General features: G+C 36.5%; 1 protein-coding gene across 6 annotated transcripts in view; it reads left to right on the plus strand.

Annotated features, from left to right (window-relative positions):
• LOC150103765 (dynamin-like) overlaps positions 1-21760 on the plus strand; it is a 519391-nt gene that overhangs the window by 203015 nt on the left and 294616 nt on the right. For all 6 annotated transcript variants that reach the window (XM_090397139.1, XM_090397140.1, XM_090397145.1 and 3 more), the window contains exon 9: positions 7689-7756. In XM_090397139.1, coding sequence (XP_090253265.1) covers positions 7689-7756 — 68 coding nt within the window. The remainder of the gene's footprint in view (positions 1-7688; positions 7757-21760) is intronic.

Genomic DNA, 21760 nt, shown 5'->3' on the forward strand with positions numbered 1-21760 from the left:
CAAGGTATGACAGATACTGCGAGAATATCGAATAGTTGTGTGGACATGATGTTTAGGCCCTCCCTCGATGAGTCTAGGGACTCCCTGGAGTCACCCGAAATAATAATAATAATAATAATTATTATTTTTTTCTATGTTCTTGCCAAAGTCCTCCCATCACTTTTGTTTAGCTAGTTTTAAACAGTGTTTAGCTTTCTTACATTTGTCTCTGTATTCTCTAAGAGCACAAGCTGACTTATTTGCCAGGAAGTTTTGATATGCTTTTTTCTTTTCTTTCACTGCATCTTTAACTTCCTGTGTCCACCATGGAGTTCTGATTTTACTATCTTTATAGACAACCTCACCACATGCCTCTCTGGCTGAATCAATCAGTGTTTGGTTACTGTTCTCAAACTCTTTCGTTTTTTCTTCAATCATGTTTGTGTATTTTAGTCTACATCTCACATTTGAGGGCTGCTCAACTTTTATTCGCTTTAAAACTTTCTTACATGTTCTTGTTTTCAATATCGAAATTCAATTTTATTCTGCGGATGCTTAACAGTCAAAGCTGTATAACTGAGAGGAGACCTCCGCATAGCCTTTAAAGGAATGCGGAGAACTGACCAGGGCTTCTGACCTAATGTCCAATCCTCACCTTCTTGTGGTGCACCATGTTTGGTATCTACCTGGATACTGAACGAACGAGGATGGACTGGCAATTTGGGATTTAGCCGACCAAATTGTATTCTTATTGGTTAAACCAAAATAAAAAAATGATGGTACAACATGACAAAATTTCATGCTGGTTGGGGCATCACCTGGTTAAACAAGGCCCCCCCCCCCCCCCCCCCCCCCCCCCCGTTGTTTTCGCCAAGGAACCAGGGCGAACAGCGAAAAGTCAGCTATTGGAACAAATCTGAAAGCACACCCCAATTCAACATCACCAGAGTTAAAGATCGGTACTATCAACATAAGATTCTCGTAGACAAGCTTATACGTTGGTTATGCATTATTAAAACACTTAAGGAATTGAACAACGTAGTTAAGGATATAAATTAAATTAAACTTTAATAAATATTTTCCGATATTTCGGCAATGTCACATTGCCATCTTCTAAAGGAACTTACAAAAAGGCACGTGCACGTAGGCACTACAAACACAGTAACTGGGAATGAAGAGCTGAGGCTATTGTTCTCCTAAAAGTCTTGATGGTGCCCTCTAGCAGGCTAAGTAGGTGTTCTTGGCCGTTGGGCTGAAGGTCTGCTGATGTAAGCCTCCCAAATTTGGGGCAGTCGCATACAACCAAATTTGTTGAGGTTTGGAGAATTTCTTAGGGCTGAGGCTGATTCCATAAATAGTGTTTTGTATTTGTATTTGCTACGGTGTATTACTGTAGCTTTCTTCCACCATATTCTGTGGCATGTATCCAGAGCGTGGTCTGCAAGACCAGAATGGCTATACTTGTGAAACCGGATGTAGTCCTTGTGTTCAGAAATTCTGATATTCGCTGTCCTGCCTGTTTGGCCAAAGTAAGACAGATTACATCTGCAAGGGACCTGGTATACACCAGGCAGGTCTAGGGGAAGTGGTTGGTCTTTAGTGGAGCGGATATGGGATGCCAATTTTCTGTAAGGTTTGTAACAGGTCATGCTTTTTTAAGATTTTGGTAATCTTTTCCGAGATGCCTCGGATGTAGGGAATGGTGATGGATTTAGAGTAATCCTTGTTGTGGAAGGGGGGAGGGGATCTGTGGTTTGTAGGTTCTAATATTTTTTGGACTTTTTTTGGGGGGTAGCCATTGGCTGAGAAAGTGTTGAGAATGTGATTTAGTTCAGTGTTTAGGGCCAAGTCGTTTGAACAGATTAGTTTGGCCCTGTTGTATAGTGTTTTCACTACTCCATATTGTTGTGAGGGGGGGGGGGTTGTTGGTGAATGTATCTGCCTGTATGGGTGGGTTTTCTGTAAACTGAGAAAACCAAGGTTCCATTGGGCTGGCGGGTGACTAGTGTGTCTAGGAAAGGGAGGCTGTTTTTTTCCTCTTTTTCCAGGGTGAATTTGATTCTGGGATGTTGGTTGTTTAAGTGTATTAAGAAGGAGAGAAGTGTTTCAGAGCCATGTGGCCAAATAGCGAACACATCATCAACGTAGCAAAGCCATATGGTTGTTTTTTGTGGGGCAGAGGCTAAGGCTTTTTCTTCAACAACAGCCTCCCTTTCCTAGACACACTAGTCACCCGCCATCCCAATGGAACCTTGGTTTTCTCAGTTAACAGAAAACCCACCCATACAGGCAGATACATTCACCAACAATCCCCCCCCTCCCTTCACAACAATATGGAGTAGTGAAAACACTATACAAATGGGCCAAACTAATCTGTTCAAACGACTTGGCCCTAAACACTGAACTAAATCACATCCTCAACACTTTCTCAGCCAATGGCTACCCCCCAAAAAAAGTCCAAAAAATATTAGAACCTACAAACCACAGATCCCCTCCCCCCTTCCACAACAAGGATTACTCTAAATCCATCACCATTCCCTACATCCGAGGCACCTCGGAAAAGATTACCAAAATCTTAAAAAAGCATGACCTGACCTCCTGTTACAAACCTTACAGAAAATTGGCATCCCTTATCCGCTCCACTAAAGACCAACCACTTCCCCTAGACCTACCTGGTGTATACCAGGTCCCTTGCAGTTGTAATCTGTCTTACTTTGGCCAAACAGGCAGGACAGCGAATATCAGAATTTCTGAACACAAGGACTACATCCCGTTTCACAAGTATAGCCATTCTGGTCTTGCAGACCACGCTCTGGATACACGCCACAGAATACGGTGGAAGAAAGCTACAGTAATACACCGTAGCAAATACAAATACGAAAGACTATTTATGGAATCAGCCTCAGCCCTAAAAAATTCTCCAAACCTCAACAAATTTGGTTGTATGCGACTGCCCCAAATTTGGGAGGCTTACATCAGCAGACCTTCAGCCCAACGGCCAAGAACACCTACTTAGCCCGCTAGAGGGCACCATCAGGACTTTTAGGAGAACAATAGCCTCAGCTCTTCATTCCCAGTTACTGTGTTTGTAGTGCCTACGTGCACGTGCCTTTTTGTAAGTTCCTTTAGAAGATGGCAATGTGACATTGCCGAAATATCGGAAAATATTTATTAAAGTTTAATTTAATTTATATCCTTAACTACGTTGTTCAATTCCTTAAGTGTTTTAATAATATCAACATAAGAAGTCTGAATGGCAAAGAAATGGAGCTAACTGAGGAATTAGATAAGTACCAGATCGACATAATAGGGGTGACCGAAACTAAAAACACAAAAACTGGCGAGATCTTTCTGAGCAATAAATACAAAATGTTATATTCAGGAAATGACAATCAAGGAAAAGAAGGAGTAGCCATATTATTCAACACAAAATACGAGGCTAATCTTCTTGAATGGCAGCAGTCTCAAGTAGAGTGATGTGGGCAAATATCAGAATGGGGAATTGGACAATGAGACTTATTTGTGCCTATAGTCCCACAGAAGGTTTTACTAAGGTAGAAGTGGAGGAATTTTTTGATGCTTTAGAAAAAGCATCTGACACAATGAAAAAGGAAAAGTTGGTCCTTGTTGGGAATCTAAATAGCAGAGTAGGAAATGATTGTCAGACATACAATATTTTGGAGAAAAAAGCAAAGCTAATAATAATATCAAATAACTGTTAGATTTCTGCTTAGGACTGGTTATTACTAACACCATGTTATAACATAAATATGTGCACAAATTCACATGGAGAGAAGAGGTAAGGAATAAGGAAAGTCTCATTCCCTATGTTGTTGTTGATAGTGATATTTTCTCCCTGGTGCAGGACACCAGAGTGTACAGAGAATTTAAAATTTGAAGCGATCACCATTTAGTCGTGAGTGGGATAAAATTGAATTTCATATTGAAAAGATTGTGTAAGAAATTTTAAAGTGAATAAAAAGTTGAGCAGCTCTCAGATGTGAACTGTAGACTAAAATACGCAAAATGATTGAAGAAAAAATGAAAGAGTTAGAGAACAGGAATCAAACCTTGGAGATTCATTGGCAAGCCTTGAAGAAAGCCCTGATTGATTCAGCTAGAGAGGCATGTGGTGAAGTTGTCTGCAAGGATAGAAAAATTAGAACTCCATGGTGGACACAGGAAGTTAAAGAGACACTGAACAAAAAGAAGAAAGCATATCAAAAGGTCCTGGCAAATAAGTCAGCTTGTGCTCTTAGAGAATACAGAGACAAGTGTAAGAAAGCTAAACACTGTGTGAAACTAGCTAAACAAAAGTCATGGGAGGACTATGGCAAGAATATAGAAAATAAATATGAAGAAGATGGCAAAATATTCTGGAGGTTGTTGAAGAAGCTTAAGAATGGAGGAAAGAGTACTGTAAAAGGAGTTAGAGATGATAAAGGTGACATGAAAAAGGGCAGAAAAAGATATCCTTGAAGTATGGAGTAATTACTTTAAAAAACTGCTAAATGAAACAAGCAGTGATGACAGCACAGTGGTAATAAACACTGACCAGGCATGCAGTCAGGAATACATATCCATACTTGAAGTAGAAAAAACCATCAAAGGCTTGAAATGTGGAAAGGCAGCAGGAGTAGATGATATTCGACCAGAAATGCTGAAGTATGGTGGTATAAGAGTCTTACAGTGGCTGCACTGCATAGTTCAGAAAGCCTGAACAGAGGGATGAATTCCCGATGATTGGAGTAGAGCTCTCATAGTACCCATATATTAAAAGGGAAATAAAACTGAATGTGAGAATTATAGAGGTATTTCCCTATTGAGTGTTCCTGCAAGATCTATGCAAGTATACTTGAGAAATGGTTGAGAAGAATTGTGGAAGAAAAGCCTAGTGAAGAACAAGCTGGATTCAGGCCAAATAGAGGCTGTCAGGATCAGATCTTCACTTTACGACAAATAGTTGAGAAAGCATGGGAATATAACAGATCTGTATTTAAGTTTTGTCGATTTGGAAAAGGCATATGACAAGGTGCCAAGAGAGAAGCTATTCAATACACTACAGTTATATGGTGTCAATGGGGCATTATATCAAGCAATATTTAGTCTTACTTGAGTTGTAAGTCAGCAGTTAGAATTGAAGGAAGTACAGGAAGATGGTTTAATGTTAAATCTGGTGTGAAACAAGGAGGTACATTATCCCCTCTGTTATTCATTATCTATATGGATCACATTATGAAGGAAAGTGGTATTAAACATGATATCACAATTGGAAATGTTAATGTCAGCTCTTTGCTTTAAGCGGACGATGTTATACTTCTAAATAAATCCGCTACAAGTTTGCAAGAGTCCCTGACTAAATTGAATAACTGTTGTAATTGATATGGTATGAAGGTCATCATTAAAAAGACAAAGACAATGAATAGTTAGAATTGTTGAAAATGTCAATTGTGTTGTGAACGGGGAACCTGTGGAACAAGTAAAACATTTCTGCTACTTATGTATTTTTACTGAAGATGGTAAATTAAATATGGAAATAGACAACAGAATCAACAAAGCTGATATGTTAGGAAGGCAATTGAATAAATTCATATGGAATAAGAGAGAAATTAGTCGGAACACTAAATTAGCTGTGTACAAGACAGTGTTCAAAACAGGTTTAACTTATGGATCTGAGAGCTGGATCAGAAGTAAAACACTTGACCAAAGATTAAAGTCCGCAGATATGAGAGTCCTGAGAAAGATTTGAGGCGTGAACAGATGGCAATATCATATTTAAAATGAGGATATTAGGAAAGAACTTGACATTGTTGGCATCCAGGAATGTGTTAGCAGAGCTAATCTCAGGTGGTATGGTGGTATGGAAAGATTAGCAAAACAAGTGTTCTCTGCCAGGTTAGCAGGAAAATTACCCAGAGAAAGACCAAGATATAGGCGGATTGATACTGTTCAATGTGCCTTAGACGAGAGAAATATTAGATCTGATAATGATATTATTAGAGTCTTGAAAAGTAACAGACTGATTTGGAAGAAAATTGTAGATAGGAAGTTAGTAATGATGTAAATTTTTCATGTAGTACTATCATATCCTGTACACCCCTTGAGGGTACATGTCAGGAATTTGATGATGATTATGACAAGGACCACCTTTTTCATTGTGTCAGTTGCTTTCTCTTAAGCCTCAAAAAATTCCTCCACTTCTACCTTAGTAGAACTTTCTGTGTTATCTTAGGCACAAATAAGTCATGTTATCCAGTTCTCCATTCTCATATTTGGCCACATCAGACTGCCTTCCATTCAAGGATTACCCTCGTATTTAGCATTGAATGCTGTGGCTACTCCTTCTTTTCCTTGATTTTCCTTGCCGGAATATAACATTTTGTATTTATTGCTCAGAAAGATCTCGCCAGTTTTTGCTTTTTTTGTTTAAGTAATCCCTATTATGTCGATCTGGTACTTGTCCAATTCCTCAGCTAGCTCCATTTCTTTGCCATTCAGGCATCTTATGTTGATAGTACCGATCTTGAACTCTGGTGATATTGAGTTGGGGTGGGGTGTAGGATTTATTCAGTAGTTGACTTTTCACTCTTTGCCGCGGTTCCCTGTTGAAAACAACGCGGACCTTGTTTAACTGGCCAACGTCCTAGGTGGCATGAAATTCTCTCATGTTATACCATGATTTAAAATTTTGGTTTAAGCCACTAAGAATACAATTTGGTCTGCTAAATCCCAAATTGCCAGCCCATCCTCGTTCGTTCAGTATCCAGGTAGATACCTAATAGGGTGCACCACGAGAATGCGAGGATTGGACATTAGGTCAGAAGCCCTGGTTGGTTCTCCGCATTCCTCTGAAGGCTATGTGGAGGTCTCCTCTCAGTTTTATAGCTTTGACCCTTAAGCACCCCGAGCTAAACAATGGATCTGAAAATTATGGTATTTGCAGGACAATTATGTAAGCAATAATTATTTGCTTCTCTGCTGTTATCTGAAGTAACATGTCCAGTTTTCTTTTCACATTTTGTAATTCAAAAATAAATGCTCAGTCATCTTTTCCTAAAAAGAGTCGACAGATCTCCTTTTTTTTACTTAGATCTCCACTGCAATTTTCCTAAATTACCTTTTGGAAAATTGCAGTGGAAGAGCTGGTCCATTGATGGTGAACTGATGCTCTATCAGTTAAGGTTTTCAAGAAAGGGATTATGGCATACAAATGCTGGAATCTCATGACCTTTAACCCTAACATGCATATAATATGTTTGTAATAATGGGAGTTCTGTGGTCATTTTTTTTTAATTCAAGAGGTTATAAACCTAAGTTTCAAGGAGGAAAACTCTACTTGCCTGCCAGATATTGATAACTCAGGTATTATCTGAAGAAATGCCCAGAAAAAAATTCATCTAGTCATCACTGGCTAGAATAGTCTTTCTTCAGTTGTCTAGTATTATAGAAGCAAACACCGTTTCTACAGGGCTACACAATGATCAGTTTATATCGTGTTATTAGCAGTGGTGGAGAGAGGAAGCCTATGACACATGAAATTCTATTTAGTTGGTGTTTATAGCTTTTAAATTATTCACTGTTTTCTTGTGTATAATGTGCATGCTTGTTTTTTTCCCTAGGATTTTTATATAGCTTCTCAAGGAGAAAATATGGTAACTAAAAATTTTGTCTTTTCTTATGAGGTTCTGGTATTTCTTTTTTTTTTTCAGATGGAATTTGATGAAAAAGAACTGAGAAGAGAAATTGCATTTGCCATAAGAAATATTCATGGTATTAGGTAAGTTTTTTTTATGATTTATTACAATTTCCCCCACACAAAACTTATAATATAACAATGCTGTATTTGTGGGCAAGTTGTCTGGGAGAAAGAAATCTATTGATCCTTTTCAAGAACAGAGGTGATTTGGGGAAAGTAGTTCCAAAGAACAAAAGTGATGGAATGAAAGAGAAGGATAAGAAGTTGTTTATTAAGTTTGCACACTAGCAGTTTGCTCATGTTTTTATATGTTGAGAGGAAATTGGAGAAATGCTGATATTCAATTCAGTAGGAAAGTACCTATAGAAGCATAGTAAGTAAAAAAAAAAAAAAAAAGCATGTGAGAATGTGATTAGAGGGAATCTGTGTGTCAGAGATGGAGAAAAGGAATTTATGAAATTGGATTGCCTTCTTCTGAGTAGCATCAGAAGTTTCAAGTGGACCACCCAAAATATGGAGATTTGAATATTATGAGTAGTAAAGGAGAATAAGCGACACCTTTCTTATGGGAAATAAGACAGTTGTGTTTGGATAGCATTAACATTCAATAAGTTATTTTCACTGGAGAATAAGGCATTCACTGTTTCTGCATTAAAACTATCATTTTTTCATGATTATTTTAATGCTCCTATTTTCAAGTTTAGGTTTAAGTTTGTTTTTGCATTATTTATTTTTTCTAGTATACAAAGTTTTCTAAATCTCTTTAATTTAATTTAGAATATCCCTTATTATTTTTCCTTGTATAGAAGCTTATAGTTCTTGAATCATTGCTGTTTGGTAGAGAAAAAAAAAATTACAAAGAAATTTAATCTTAACACGATTGATCCTAAACAACCTAAACAGAAAAGTAAGAGACGCACTACAAAAACATAGAAACCAGGAGTGGGAAAAGGAGTTAACATCCCTAAATCCAGCTGATCATACTATGTGGAAATTCTTAAAGATCCTCTGTAGAAAAAAATCAACCCTTACCCCCCCCCCCCCCATGCAGACCAAGCACAGAATAATACTTGGATAGAGAAAGCTGAGGCTCTGGCTGACAGCCTGGAGGAGCAGTGCAGCCCTGCATAATATATAAACCTGAATATTAGTCACATATACAATATTCATAGGCAAGTCAGGTGTACTTTAAGGCAAACAGAGAATTGCCCAGACCGATTAAAGTCCATGCGGTTAGCTGGGTGGCTATGCGCTTTGCAAACATATGCCCGAGAAAGAGTGCCCTGGGTCCAATTCCCGTTTGCTGATATGAAGAGCTTAAGGATCTTTCTCAGACATAGCCAAGTTAGGCGATCTTGGCCGTGGACTGCAGGATCCCCCCCCCCTTCCAGTTTATATGGGGTTTTCATCCCGCAAACAGGCAAACCGCCTTGAGAACTCAATGCTTCTACAGACATAGGATACACCGGGAGGCATAGGGCTAACCACCTTATCCTTGTGTACGGTTGTGGTTAAATGAATAGAAAACCCTTGACACCACGAGGTAAAAGAGGAAAAAAGGAAGAAGAATGTTTTTAATCCTAACTTTAATCTCTTTCAAGTTGTTTATTGCCAATTAATAATCATCATGAAATTCCTCAGGGCATAACACTGTTGGTTTCTTCCATCTAATCTTTTGTGTAGGGGTATCCAAGGCATAGTCTTGCCAAATGTATATATGTTTTCCAAGGTGGATATCAATAGATCTTCCTATCTGTCCATACTAAGCTGGAGTTTTTAATAGCATGTGCAAATTAAAGTTTATTAGACACGGAAAGGCCTGGGTTCAATTCCCATCAGTGACGTGAGGAACCTTATCTGGTCTCTTTCGACTAAAGGTGAATTAGCAGTCATCATACAGAGGTAGGGGGATTTTTCCACCCTTAAACTCAGGTTTTTTTGTCCCCCAGAACAGGCCAGTACAAAATGAACACATATGGCTATAGTCGTAAGACACTCCTGGAATAGGAAGTAACCAACCTATTCTGTAGGATTCTCGGTTCCAAATGCCCACACGGTAAAAAGTGTAGGTCTATGCTTGAGAAACCAGGATAGGATAGGATATATGTATTTACAAGAGCCTGGCCTTGCTCCGCATTGAATGGACACCAACCACAATATTTTCTGGCCCAGTACTCACCTTTTACATCTATGCAGGTTTAGGTTTGAGAGTTATTTAAAAGGAGTTCAGAGCATGAAAACAGAATAAAGTAAGATTAAACATGAATAGTGTGGTATAATATGCTACATATTTTTCTTCCACTTAACATGTTCAGCACAGTTGTCTGTCGAAAAAGAAACCGAACTTTCCGAAAATAGAAGAAACTAGTGGCGCCACCTGTTGTATTTTTTTGTTGTCGAAAGCAGCAACCTTCATTAGTGTTCTATCAACTAATGTTTATGACATTAGAAGCCAAGTTGTGCCAAGAGTGATGATGTGTTTAGACAAACGGTCGGAAAATGAGTTTCAAACAGAGCTGCGATTGACTTTTGTGTTAAACTTGGTAAAAGTTTTACTGAAATGCATCAAATGCTTCCAAAAGCATACGGTGATGAATGCTTATCCCTTATTGAAGTTTACGAGTGGTTTAAGTGATTTCAAAGTGGTCGTGAGATCCTTGAGGACGGTGAAAATCTGGGCTGTCCAAAAACTGGATGTTAACTGAGCGAAGTTAACATCCAAGAAGTGCATGATTTCATCAAAGAAAATCTGAAATCGTAGAGATTGATTGAAGATGAATTGGGGATTCCAAAATCAACTATGCACAACATTTTGATCGAGTGTTTGGGCCTTAGTAAATTGAATTCGCGATTTGTTCCCTACAAGTTGACTGACGACCAAAAAATGTATCGAATTGAACACTGCAAGAACCTCATTAAAACCGCTCGTAAGGACTCAAACTTCCTTGAAACGATCATTACTGGTGACAAAACGTGGTGTTTTGAGTATGAGCTCGAAACAAAGCACTAGAGTGCTGAGTGGAGACCACCAGAAGAGGGGCATCCGAAAAAAGTCCTCTGGAGAAGTCAAAAGTAAAAACAATGCTGATTTGTTTCTACGATTCCAAGGGCATTATCCACAAAGAATTCATTCTGCCTGGACAAATGGTCAATGGTGAGTTTAATCTTGAAGTTTTGAAGCGATTGAGCGAGAATTCATCGCGTATGGCATGAATATCGTGATACAGGCAGCTGGTCACTTTTGCACGATAATACACCATCTCATCGTTCAAAAACCAAGTTTGTGTGTTGGATGACTCGCCATATTCACTTGATTTAGCACCGACTTCTTTCTCTTCCTCCGATTTCATTTGCTGATGAAAGGAAAGCGATACGACACCATTGAAAACTTTCAAGCAGAAGTAACCATGATCCTCAACAGTATCTCAAAAACCAATATAAAAAACTCATTTAACAAATTAATTGACCATGCCGAACGCTGTATCGAAGCTGAGGAAGAGTATATTGATTGAAATAAATTATTTGAATAATTATAATTGGACTGTGTTTTATTTTCTATCGAAAGTTCAGTTTCTTTTTGGACAGAGGGTGTAGATAAGTAACTGTATTTCTTCTTCTTCCTAACATGGAATTTAGGCCGAGTGGCCTGTTCCAGTCTCATGCCATCTCTTTCTTGGTCTTCCGAATCTTCTTTTCCCACTTATTTTGTATCTGTATAATATTTTTGGTAGGCTGCTGTTGTCCATTCGATTTAAATGTTCTAGCCATTTTTGTTTATACTGTCTTAGGTAGTAATTAATAGGTTTTATTTTCAGGGATTGTAAAATTTCTTCATTTGTTTTGTGGTCCCACTTGGTATATCCAGCTGTTTTTCTGAGGAGCTTCATTTCTGCTGTCTGAATTTTTTTTTCATCTTGACTTTTTATTTCCATGTTTCACTTCCGTATAGTAGAGTTGGTTTGACAAGACATTATATAGTCTGATTCTAGTGTGTTTTTGTACTAGGGATGGCTTAAATATATTATTTATTATGCCATTTACTTTGACAAAGTTTGATATTTTAGTGTCTATGTCTTTTTCTTCTTCATATGATAGATCACATTCCAAGTATCTGAAAGTGATTACTTGTTCTAGTATTTTATCTATCGCTATTTTACTTCTTATTGGGTTTCTCCTTTGAATGTCATTATTTTTGTTTTTTATTTAGATATTGTCATATTATATTGTTTTGAGATATCATTTAATGATTTTAATGATCTTTGTAAATCATCTTCTGATGTAGTAATACTATTTGATCATCTACAAATAGTAGTGTATCTATCTTCATTTGCAGGGTCATTTGTATACCAAATGGGTTGTACTGTTTCCAGATTGTTATAATTTTATTTATATATATATATATTGAAAAGTAGAGGTGAGAGGATACATCCTTGTCATACTCCTCTTGATATATCTTTCCTTCTGAGATAATTTAACTGCTATTTTATTTCCTGTATATATTTCTTGAATGGATTGTAAAAGTTAGTTTGCTATGTTTAAATCAGTTAATATTTTAAACAATTTTTGTCTACTAATTTTGTCAAAGGCTTTTTCATAATCAATAAAGGCCACGTTTTTTTTTTTTTTTTAAATTCTCTTCTCTTTTCTATTAATAATTTTAAAGTAAAAATTGGATCTATGCAGGATTGGCCTTTCGGAAACCATGCTGTGATGGAGTGGCTAACTTTATCTACATGATCTGCTTTTCAGTTGCATGTGGGGCTTTGTGATTTTACATTCTTTCATGTTAATTTTAATTGTCGCTCAACACTATGTTATGATACTCAGCAAACTCATTGAATGCTTCCAGAGTTTGCTGAGAGTCATTGAAGCATTCAGCAGCATAACTACTATACTTGGAATGAATGAGTGAAATTTAGTATGCCATTGAAGTCCTATTAAAAGCATTTGATTGGAGCATTAAGATGAATAAAAACTCTTTATCAAATGTTTTTCAAAATCAGTAATTTGTGATGTATTTCTAGATTTTACTTTTCTGTTGCATTTTAGAGAGAAAGCTGAATCTATACACGAATGCTCTTTTCTAAAACTATTCTGTGCTTCCAAAATTATAATCTTCAGAATATTTTGACAGTTTATTTAATATTCTACTATATAATTTAAATTAGTAATCACAGCAATTATCGCTTGCGTATAGCAAAGAAGATATACCTCCATTTTTTATCATCATCATCAAATTCCTGACATGTGCCCTCAAGGGGTATACGGTATATGATAGTACTACATGAAATTTACATCAATACTACCTTATTATCTGCAATTTTCCTCCAAATCAGTCTGTTATCTGTCAGGACTCCAACATTATCAGATCTTATATTTCTGTCTTCTAAGGCAATTTTTACTGTAGCAATCCACCTATATCTTGGTCTTCCTCTAGATCTTTTTCCTGCCAACTGTCAGAGAACATTTGTTTTGCTAATCTTTCCTCTCCCATACCACCTGAGATTAGCTCTGCTAACACATTCCTGGATGCTAACAATGTCAACTAGTAGGTTTACTTTCAAAATTACTAAATGACTAATAAAATCCTTACTAATGCAGATCTTTGGTCAAGCTTTTTATTTTAACCCAACTCTCAGATCCATAAGTTAAAATTGGCTTGAACACTGTCTTGTATACAGCTAATTTAGTGTTCCGACTAATTTTTCTCTTATTCCATATGAATTTATTCAATTGACTGCCTACCATATCAGCTTTGTTGATTCTGTTGTCTATTTCCATATTTAATTTACCATCTTCAGTAAAAATCATGCCTAAGTAGCTGAAATGTTTTACTTGTTCTACAGGTTCCCTGTTCACAACACAGTTGACATTTTCAACAATTCTACTTATTTTCATTGTCTTTCTCTTTTTAATGCTGACCTTCATACCATATCTATTACAACAGTTATTCAATTTAGTCAGAGAATCTTGCAAACTTGTAGCAGATTTATTTAGAAGTATAACATCGTTCGCAATGAAGCAAAGTTCTGAGATTAACATCTCCATTTTTGATATCAGGTTTAATACCACTTTCCTTTATAATGTGATCCATATAGATAATGAATAACTTCTCTCTTGGCACCTTGTCATATGCCTTTTCCAGATCTACAAATCTTAAATATAGATCTTCATTATATTCACTTGATATCTCAACTGTTTTAACTTACAACTCAAATAAAGACTAAGTATTGCTTGATATAATGCCCCATTGACACCATATAACTGGCGTATTGAATAGCTTCTCTCTTGGTACCTTGTCATATGCCTTTTCCAGATATACAAAACTTAAATACAGATCTTTGTTATATTCCCATGATTTCTCAACTATCTGTCGTAAAGGGAAAATCTGATCCTGAAATTTTCTATTTGGCCTGAATCTATCTTGTTCTTAACCAAGCTTTCCTTCCACAATCCTTCTCAATCGTTTCTCAAGTATACTTGCATTAATCTTTCCAGTTTTAACACTTGGTAGAGAAATACCTCTGTAATTCCCACATTCAATTTTATTTTCATTTTTATATATGGATACTGTGAGAACTTGACTCCAGTCATCTGGAATTCGTCTCTCTGTCCAGGCCTTCTGAACTATGCAGTGAAGCTACTGTAAGACTTTTATACTTCCATACTTGAGTTTCTGGTTGAATATAATCTTCTCCAGCTGCCTTTCCACACTTTAGGCTTTTGATGTCTTTTTCTACTTTAAGTATGGATATGTATTCCTGACTGCATGCCTGGGCAGTGTTTTTTACATCTCTGAGTTTCTTCAACCACCTCCAGAATATCTTGCCACCTTCTTGATATTTATTTTCTATGTTCTTGCCAAAATCTTCCCATGACTTTTATTTAACTAGTTTTACACAGTGTTTAGCTTTCTTACATTTGTCTCTGTATTCTCTAAGAGCACAAGCTAAGTTATTTGCCAGGAACTTTTGATATGCTTTCTTCTTTTCTTTCACTGCCTCTAACTTCCTGTGTCCACCATTGAGTTCTAATTTTTCTATCCTTGCTTCCAATTTCTATATCAGGTTTATTATCATCATTGCTCCTCCAGGGAGGTCAAGAACTCATTGGAGGGAGAGCCATTTTTAGTCACTTATACCTAAATATCTAATTTTCCCTCTATCCTGTCTCACTTTGAATATATTAACCTAAGACACACTCATAGTATCTTATAGTACTCCATTCTACATACATGCCACAAGGTGAACCTTTACTTGCATGCTTCCTAATCACACCATTAGTCAACTTCTAGCAATGACTCTCAGTTCTGTAACCTCAAGAGGCTGTGGATCTTCTGAGATTTACAGAAGACTCATAATCTGGTCTTTCATCTAAAATACAGTATAATTAAACAAGTTACAAGGCTTTTGTGTTAGCAGTTCATGTACAATTTATTGCTTTTTATTGTGCAGTTCTGTGCAAAGGTTACTAATTATATTGTGTCAAGTTATTTAACGATATTAATTTACAACACAAATTAATAAAAAAATAATTAATATTTACTGAAATAAAAAGCCATAATGCTGGAACTAATATTCACTTTTCTTATGTAATTAATATTTATTTAACTTATTTGCTGATATTTCACTGGTCTTATATCCAGCATCTTCAGAGCACAAAAACAGTTTATCACAGTACATGAACAGCAACAATTTGGTATAACAGTGGGACTAGTTAAAAAAAAATAAAATAATAATAATAAAAAAAAAAACTGACAACACAAGGAACTCAGTCCTAATAGGTGCCATCTATTGTTGGATAAAGAAAGATTTAAAAAAAAATATTTATTTGATCTTAAAATGACTGTCTCCCATTTTTTTGGTAAATTGATACAGCCATACATGTGAGGTTTGAATGTTTTAAAGCTGCTGCAGATTCCAAAAACAATCCTTCTGACTTATGACTTCTGTGTAGCACTTCTTTTCTTCCATTTGATCCTGTGTGAAAATGGAATAAATATACCATATATGTTGGCATATTGGATGACAGGCGTATAAGACGAGGCATAAATTTTAGGCTATTTTTAGGTTTTAATCTTATGTCGGTTGTATAAGATGACCCCCCCCCCCCAGTTTCTTCTTTCTTGTATTAATGCAACATGAAGGCAGAGCATGTAAGGAAGAAGTTCAGAGTATTGAGTAAGAATAATGATTATCTTGAATCTTGGGGGTTAAAATCACCAAGGAATAATTAGATCATATTTCATTGACTTTCTGGATAAATAGTCAAACATGTCACATGGTAATCAAACTTAGCAAATGAGATAACAATCTGAGTACAGCTGGTGGGCACTGCTCAAAGACTGCCTCCAGGCATGAATTGGCACAGTCAGCAGCAGCAAGATGATTCACCATTCCATCAGTCCATTTTTCTTTTTGTATAATTTGACAAAGTTGAACAATTTCTGCTACATAATACAATACATAAACAATCAAATTCAGGAAATCCGAGAACTTGATTTCATACATGCCACCTTACATTTGTATATTTGTATGCCATAACATTTGATAACTTTCTCATTTAAAGGAAATGGGAAAGTTAACTAAACAGGTGTTTAAAAAATAAAAACCACAGGAAAAAGGACCCAGAACAGAGAAAGCCCAAGATTAAGATAGATTAATTGTAATGTAGTTATTATTGCTTAGCTCTTTTAGATTGTGAACGTTATGAACTTATCTTTGTTAACCTTAACTAAAGAAGCCACGAGTGCATTAAGTCATGGACACAATTTTGCCGTTACTCCTAAAGAAGTTCCAAAAACCTAAATAATGGCTTCCGTTGAACGTCGAATATACGACCTGCCTCCAGCAATAGCCAGTAATATTAGGTTAGATGTGGCCAATATCCTAATCCATTCTAAGTCTCCCAAAAATAATATCCCACATAAAGAAATAATGGCTCTAAAAGAGCTATGCAATAATAACCACATTACAATAACCAAATCAGACAAAGGAAATGCAACTGTAGTAATGGATACAACAGAATATGAAAGCAAAATGCACCCACTTCTCCAAGACCGGTCAACATATTAAATTATAGATCGAGATCCCACCAACTCACGAAAGAATAAGCTGTGCAAGCTATTGAACAGTCACTTCCTGGCCAAAAGAAACAGTCAACAAACTCAAACCCTTTCACATTAAAACACCCAGAATATATGGAGCTCCAAAAATCCACAAACAAGATACACCTTTACGCACTATTGTAGATAGTATAAACAGTCCTACATATAAACTAGCTAAACATTTAGCCAAACTTCTAGCCACTTGCACAAACAATTCTCCCTCTTTTGTTAAAAATTCTACCCATCTAAAAAGTATTTTAGAAAACCACACCTTAAATAGTTCAGACCTAATGGTGAGTTTTGATATCACCTCATTATTCACTAATGTACCATTGACTTAAACACTTAACTTACTAAATTCACAATTTCCTCCTGATATATTTCAACTATTTAAATTCACAGTAGAGGCAGGTTATTTTACTTGGAAAGGGAAAATATGCAAACAATTAGATGGGACAGCTATGGGATCTCACTTTCTCCCCCTTAGCCAACTTCTACATAGAACATCTGGAAATGCTAGCTATCAACACAGCCACTCTCAAACCTAGTCTCTGGCTACGCTATATTGATGATGTGTTTGCTATTTGGCCACATGGCCCAGACACATTGAATACATTTTTAGTGCATCTAAATAGCCAGCACCCTAAAATCCACTTTACAATGGAACTAGAAGCCAATGACTGCCTGCCCTTCCTGGACACATTATCCTAATACGTCTTCCATCCCACATCTTCCAGAAGGTTCCTTATCATTTTCGGTTTACAGAAAACCCACAGATACTGGGAGATATTTACACAAACAATCACACCCTTCTCAACAATATGGTATCTTAAAAACACAAATCCATAGATCTAGAGCAATCTGTTCCAATGACATTGCTCTCGCTGCTGAAGTTTCTCACCTGCACCACACCTTCCTAACCAATGGCTATAATCCCCATAAGATAGATAAAATACTAAATGCTACCCAGTCCCCCCCCCCCCACCATCTACCATAGAAGACTACAACAAAACCATCACCATCCCATAAATTAAAGGCACATCTGAAAAGATATCTAGGGTGCTTAACAAACACCAACTGCAAACCGTATTTAAACCTTATGTGAAATTGGCAACTCTCATCCATTCACCTAAGGACAGATTCACTCCTTTATCACATTCAGGAGTCTATGAAGTGCTCTTCATATCATCGAGCCTATTATGGACAGACAGGAAGAACAGTGGACATCCGCCTAAATAAACACAAAAAATATATCTGGCACTTTTGTTATGGCAAGTTGGGTCTGGCAGACCATGCTTTGGATACCCCAGGATCAATTTGAAAAAAAAAAAAAAAAAGTACTGCACAGAAGCTTCTACAAGTCAGAGAGGTTGTTCATTTTAATTTTATTTTTTTCAAACTTTGGACTACTATTTTTCAAAAGTTTCAAGGACTACTATATTTTTTTCAAAACTTTGTAATACTGTTTTTTTTTTTTAAATTTAATTTTATTTATTTTATTTTTTTTTATAACTTAGATGGCACCATATTAGGACTTTAGTCTTGTGTTGCATGCTGCAATTACTTATACTAGCCCCACTGTTACACTGAATTGTGATTGTCTCGCATTTGTAACAAACTTTGTTTGTGTGCTCTGAAGATGCTGGATATAATACCAGCGAAATATTACCTTTTAAGTTAATAAATAGTTATTTTCTTATCAATCTGTGTTCGCATCAATACCGTTTAAATCCAATTCATTATGTGTGACAAACATATAAGCCTATCCATGCATATAACAGAAAAATATTCAGTAGCCTTGATGCTAATAAGTCCTTGCCCTGATGGTATTCCTCCAGTTGTACTAAAAACTTGCGCTCAACTTTTATCCAGCCTGTTTCCAAAAAAAAAAAAAAAGTCTCAAAAGTAAACCATCAAACTATTGTCCTGTTGCTCTGACTTCAATACTCTTGAAAATAATGGAAAAGGTCAACAGCTAACTGCTTCACTACTTGGAGACTTGCCCATTACTTGATGATAACCAATATGGTCTCATTCTCCTTCTCTACCATTCTCTTTCCACAGCAGATTGTCTAGCCAACCTTACTCACCTTTGGACACTGGCCACAGAGAAGTTTAGAGAAACTCAAGTGGTCACTTTTGATATTTTCAAGACATTTGATTGAGTCTACCATTGTGGCCTTCTTATCAAGCTACTATTTTATAGTATCCCTCCTTCCCTTTGTGAATGGGTTGCCAACTTCCTCTCTAGTTATTCATTGCAGATAATGTTGGTTATCTGTTTGCTATGTTGGTTTATAATGTTGGATTCCTTTCATTGGATTTTTCTATCAATTCTGGTGTACCTACCCTAGGGCTCTGGGCTTTGACCTACACTCTTCCTCCTTATACATCATGATCTCTCTTTCTCTCACTTACATCCAGTTCTATTCATAGCATTGCTGATGACAATAATTTCCACTTCTCTCTTTCATTTATAATATCTTGTCTCAGATAATTTGCTGCTGATTACAGTAATTTCCACTTCTCTCTTTCATTTATAATATCTTGTCTCAGATAATTTGCACCTCAAGATCGTTTTTAACCAGTGCCTTAAACACTGATCTCCTTGTCATTATCAAGTGAGACGAGGATAATCTGGTGAATTTTAATGCCAAAAAAATGCAATCCTGTGTCTCAATCCCATAAGACAGATTATGCTTCACCCTTTCTCTCTCATCTGGCAATGTTCTATTTTGCCAACTAGGATCAGTTTTCTCTTCTTGAATTGACTTTCACATCTATGCTATCCTGGTACAAAAATGTCAGGTCTCTTCAGCCTCCAAAAATCTGTGTAATCTTTTTATTCTTAAACACACTTCTCTACTGCTCAACTCCTGATACTTTATAAATCTCAGATATGTAATATCTGAATATTGTTCTCACATTTGGAGGAGTGCACTTTTCACCTCCCTCAGCATAACTTGATCATATTCTGAAGAGAGCTGTTCTCTTAATTGACAAATGCTCTCTCACACTTACTCCCACTAGTCACTTTTCCATAGGTTCTGTGTTGCTGCATTGTCTTTTCTATGGGTAATTCCATAGATACTGCACCACTGAACTGGCCACTACCATTCCCCCACTTTCCTTGAATCATGAATGGACACAAACAGCTGCTAGTCAAAACCCATTGACCCAACTTCTTATCCTCCTCCCCCCCCCTGCTCTTTGGAAACAGTAATCCCCCCATACTGTTTCTCCCAATGATTACAGCCCCCTGTACTTCAAATAACACACCAACACATTTCTTTCTTCTTAACTGTAGCACAACTTTCTTCAACAGTGCCTATGTACAGAACTGTCATGTCATAAGTCTTGGGACCTGTGACATGTTGTGGTGATATAAAAGATATTTATTTATTTATGTTGATTTCATACATGAGAGATCGAAGGACCTATATGCACATCAATGCTGTGTTGGGTGCAGATGAGGATTGGGATGGAGTTTATTGAGATTTTTATTGAAGAGGTACAGGTTATAGCTGTTTGTGAATACTTAATGAAGAAGACTGTTCCATAGTAAAAGATGATGAGAAGCAGATTTGAGGTGTTTGCAACTGCTGCTCTTGTATTAAAAGGTGTAGTAAAAAGTAGTTAGATGGATGAAAAATAGCATATTGAGTTGAAGAGAATGTGTATTTTTTTTTTTTCGGAGGCAGAGGAAGCTATTAATGTGATATTATTATTTTACAGTATCTCCATGGAGTCTGGAGACTCATCGTGGGAGACCCAAATTAACCATTTTACATGCAAATCCTGTCATACCTCTCCTTGAATCCATTCACCACCAGGGAACTAGCAACCAATTCCAGAATCTATTCCACTCACTCACCACTCTCCATGTAAAAAATCTGGTCCACACACCCCTGCTAACCACATTCTTACACAGGGATGGCCCTTAGTTCTCTATTTGTCATATATTGAAAAATTTCATTTGCATCAATTCTATAAAGCCCCTTTAATATCTTAAAAGTTTCTATCATGTACCCTCTTTTCTGCCTATCAACTAAACTTTGTAACCTACAAACCTTCAGCCTATCCTCGTAGGGAGTATTCCACAGACCTATCACCATCTTGGTCACTTTTCTCTGAATCCTCTCTACAAATCCTGGTCCCCAAGAAACGCAGATGACCAAATCTGTGCACAACAGTCAAGATGTAGCTGAATCATAGTTATAAAGCGGGATAATAACTTCCTTATCTTTACTTGTTAGCATGTTTTTAAACATCCCAGTAATTCATTGAACGATTTTACCAACTTTTGCAATATGCCCTCTGAACTTTAACTCTTTGTCCATGCTATCCCCAAAGTCCCTAACCTCATCAATTTCCTGCAATTCAATACCATCAACATAACAAATACACCATATGCAATCTTTTCAACCCAAAGTACATAACATTACATTTTACAATTGACAATCGTTATCCTTTTCCCACAATGCCAATTTATTTAAATCATCCTGCAGGATATCTGCATCATCGTTATCAACTATTGCTCTCCCCAGTTTTGCATCATCAGCTAACAACTGAATATCCCCTTTTAAATCTTTCCCTATGTCAGTGGTGTTCAACCTTTTTTATTATGCGAGCTACTTTTCTATAAAAAGTTATTTGGCGATCTACTCTCTTATATATAAGTTATTCGGCGATCTACTCTCTTATATAGATCACGTTCCCCCAACCTGATATCTGATTACGCACAAATAAACCACTAAAAAAAAAATACACAACTAAAAACTTTATTTGTGTATTTAAAAATTTATTTATCACTTTTAATTATTTTAATACAACAAAAAAAAACCCAAATATATTGGAATAAAATATTTATTTCTCTATTTTGGAAAACCAAAGTTAGAAAAAACAACAGACTGATTACAAACTCACAAGTTACAGGAAATGCTGGTCGATTAAAAAAAAAAGTTAATGTGAAATTTGGC

The sequence above is a fragment of the Typopeltis vanoorti genome, chromosome 8, assembly GCF_054136105.1.
Source record: "Typopeltis vanoorti isolate ZY-2024b chromosome 8, IOZ_Tvanoo_1.0, whole genome shotgun sequence".
Taxonomy (NCBI): domain Eukaryota; kingdom Metazoa; phylum Arthropoda; class Arachnida; order Uropygi; family Thelyphonidae; genus Typopeltis; species Typopeltis vanoorti.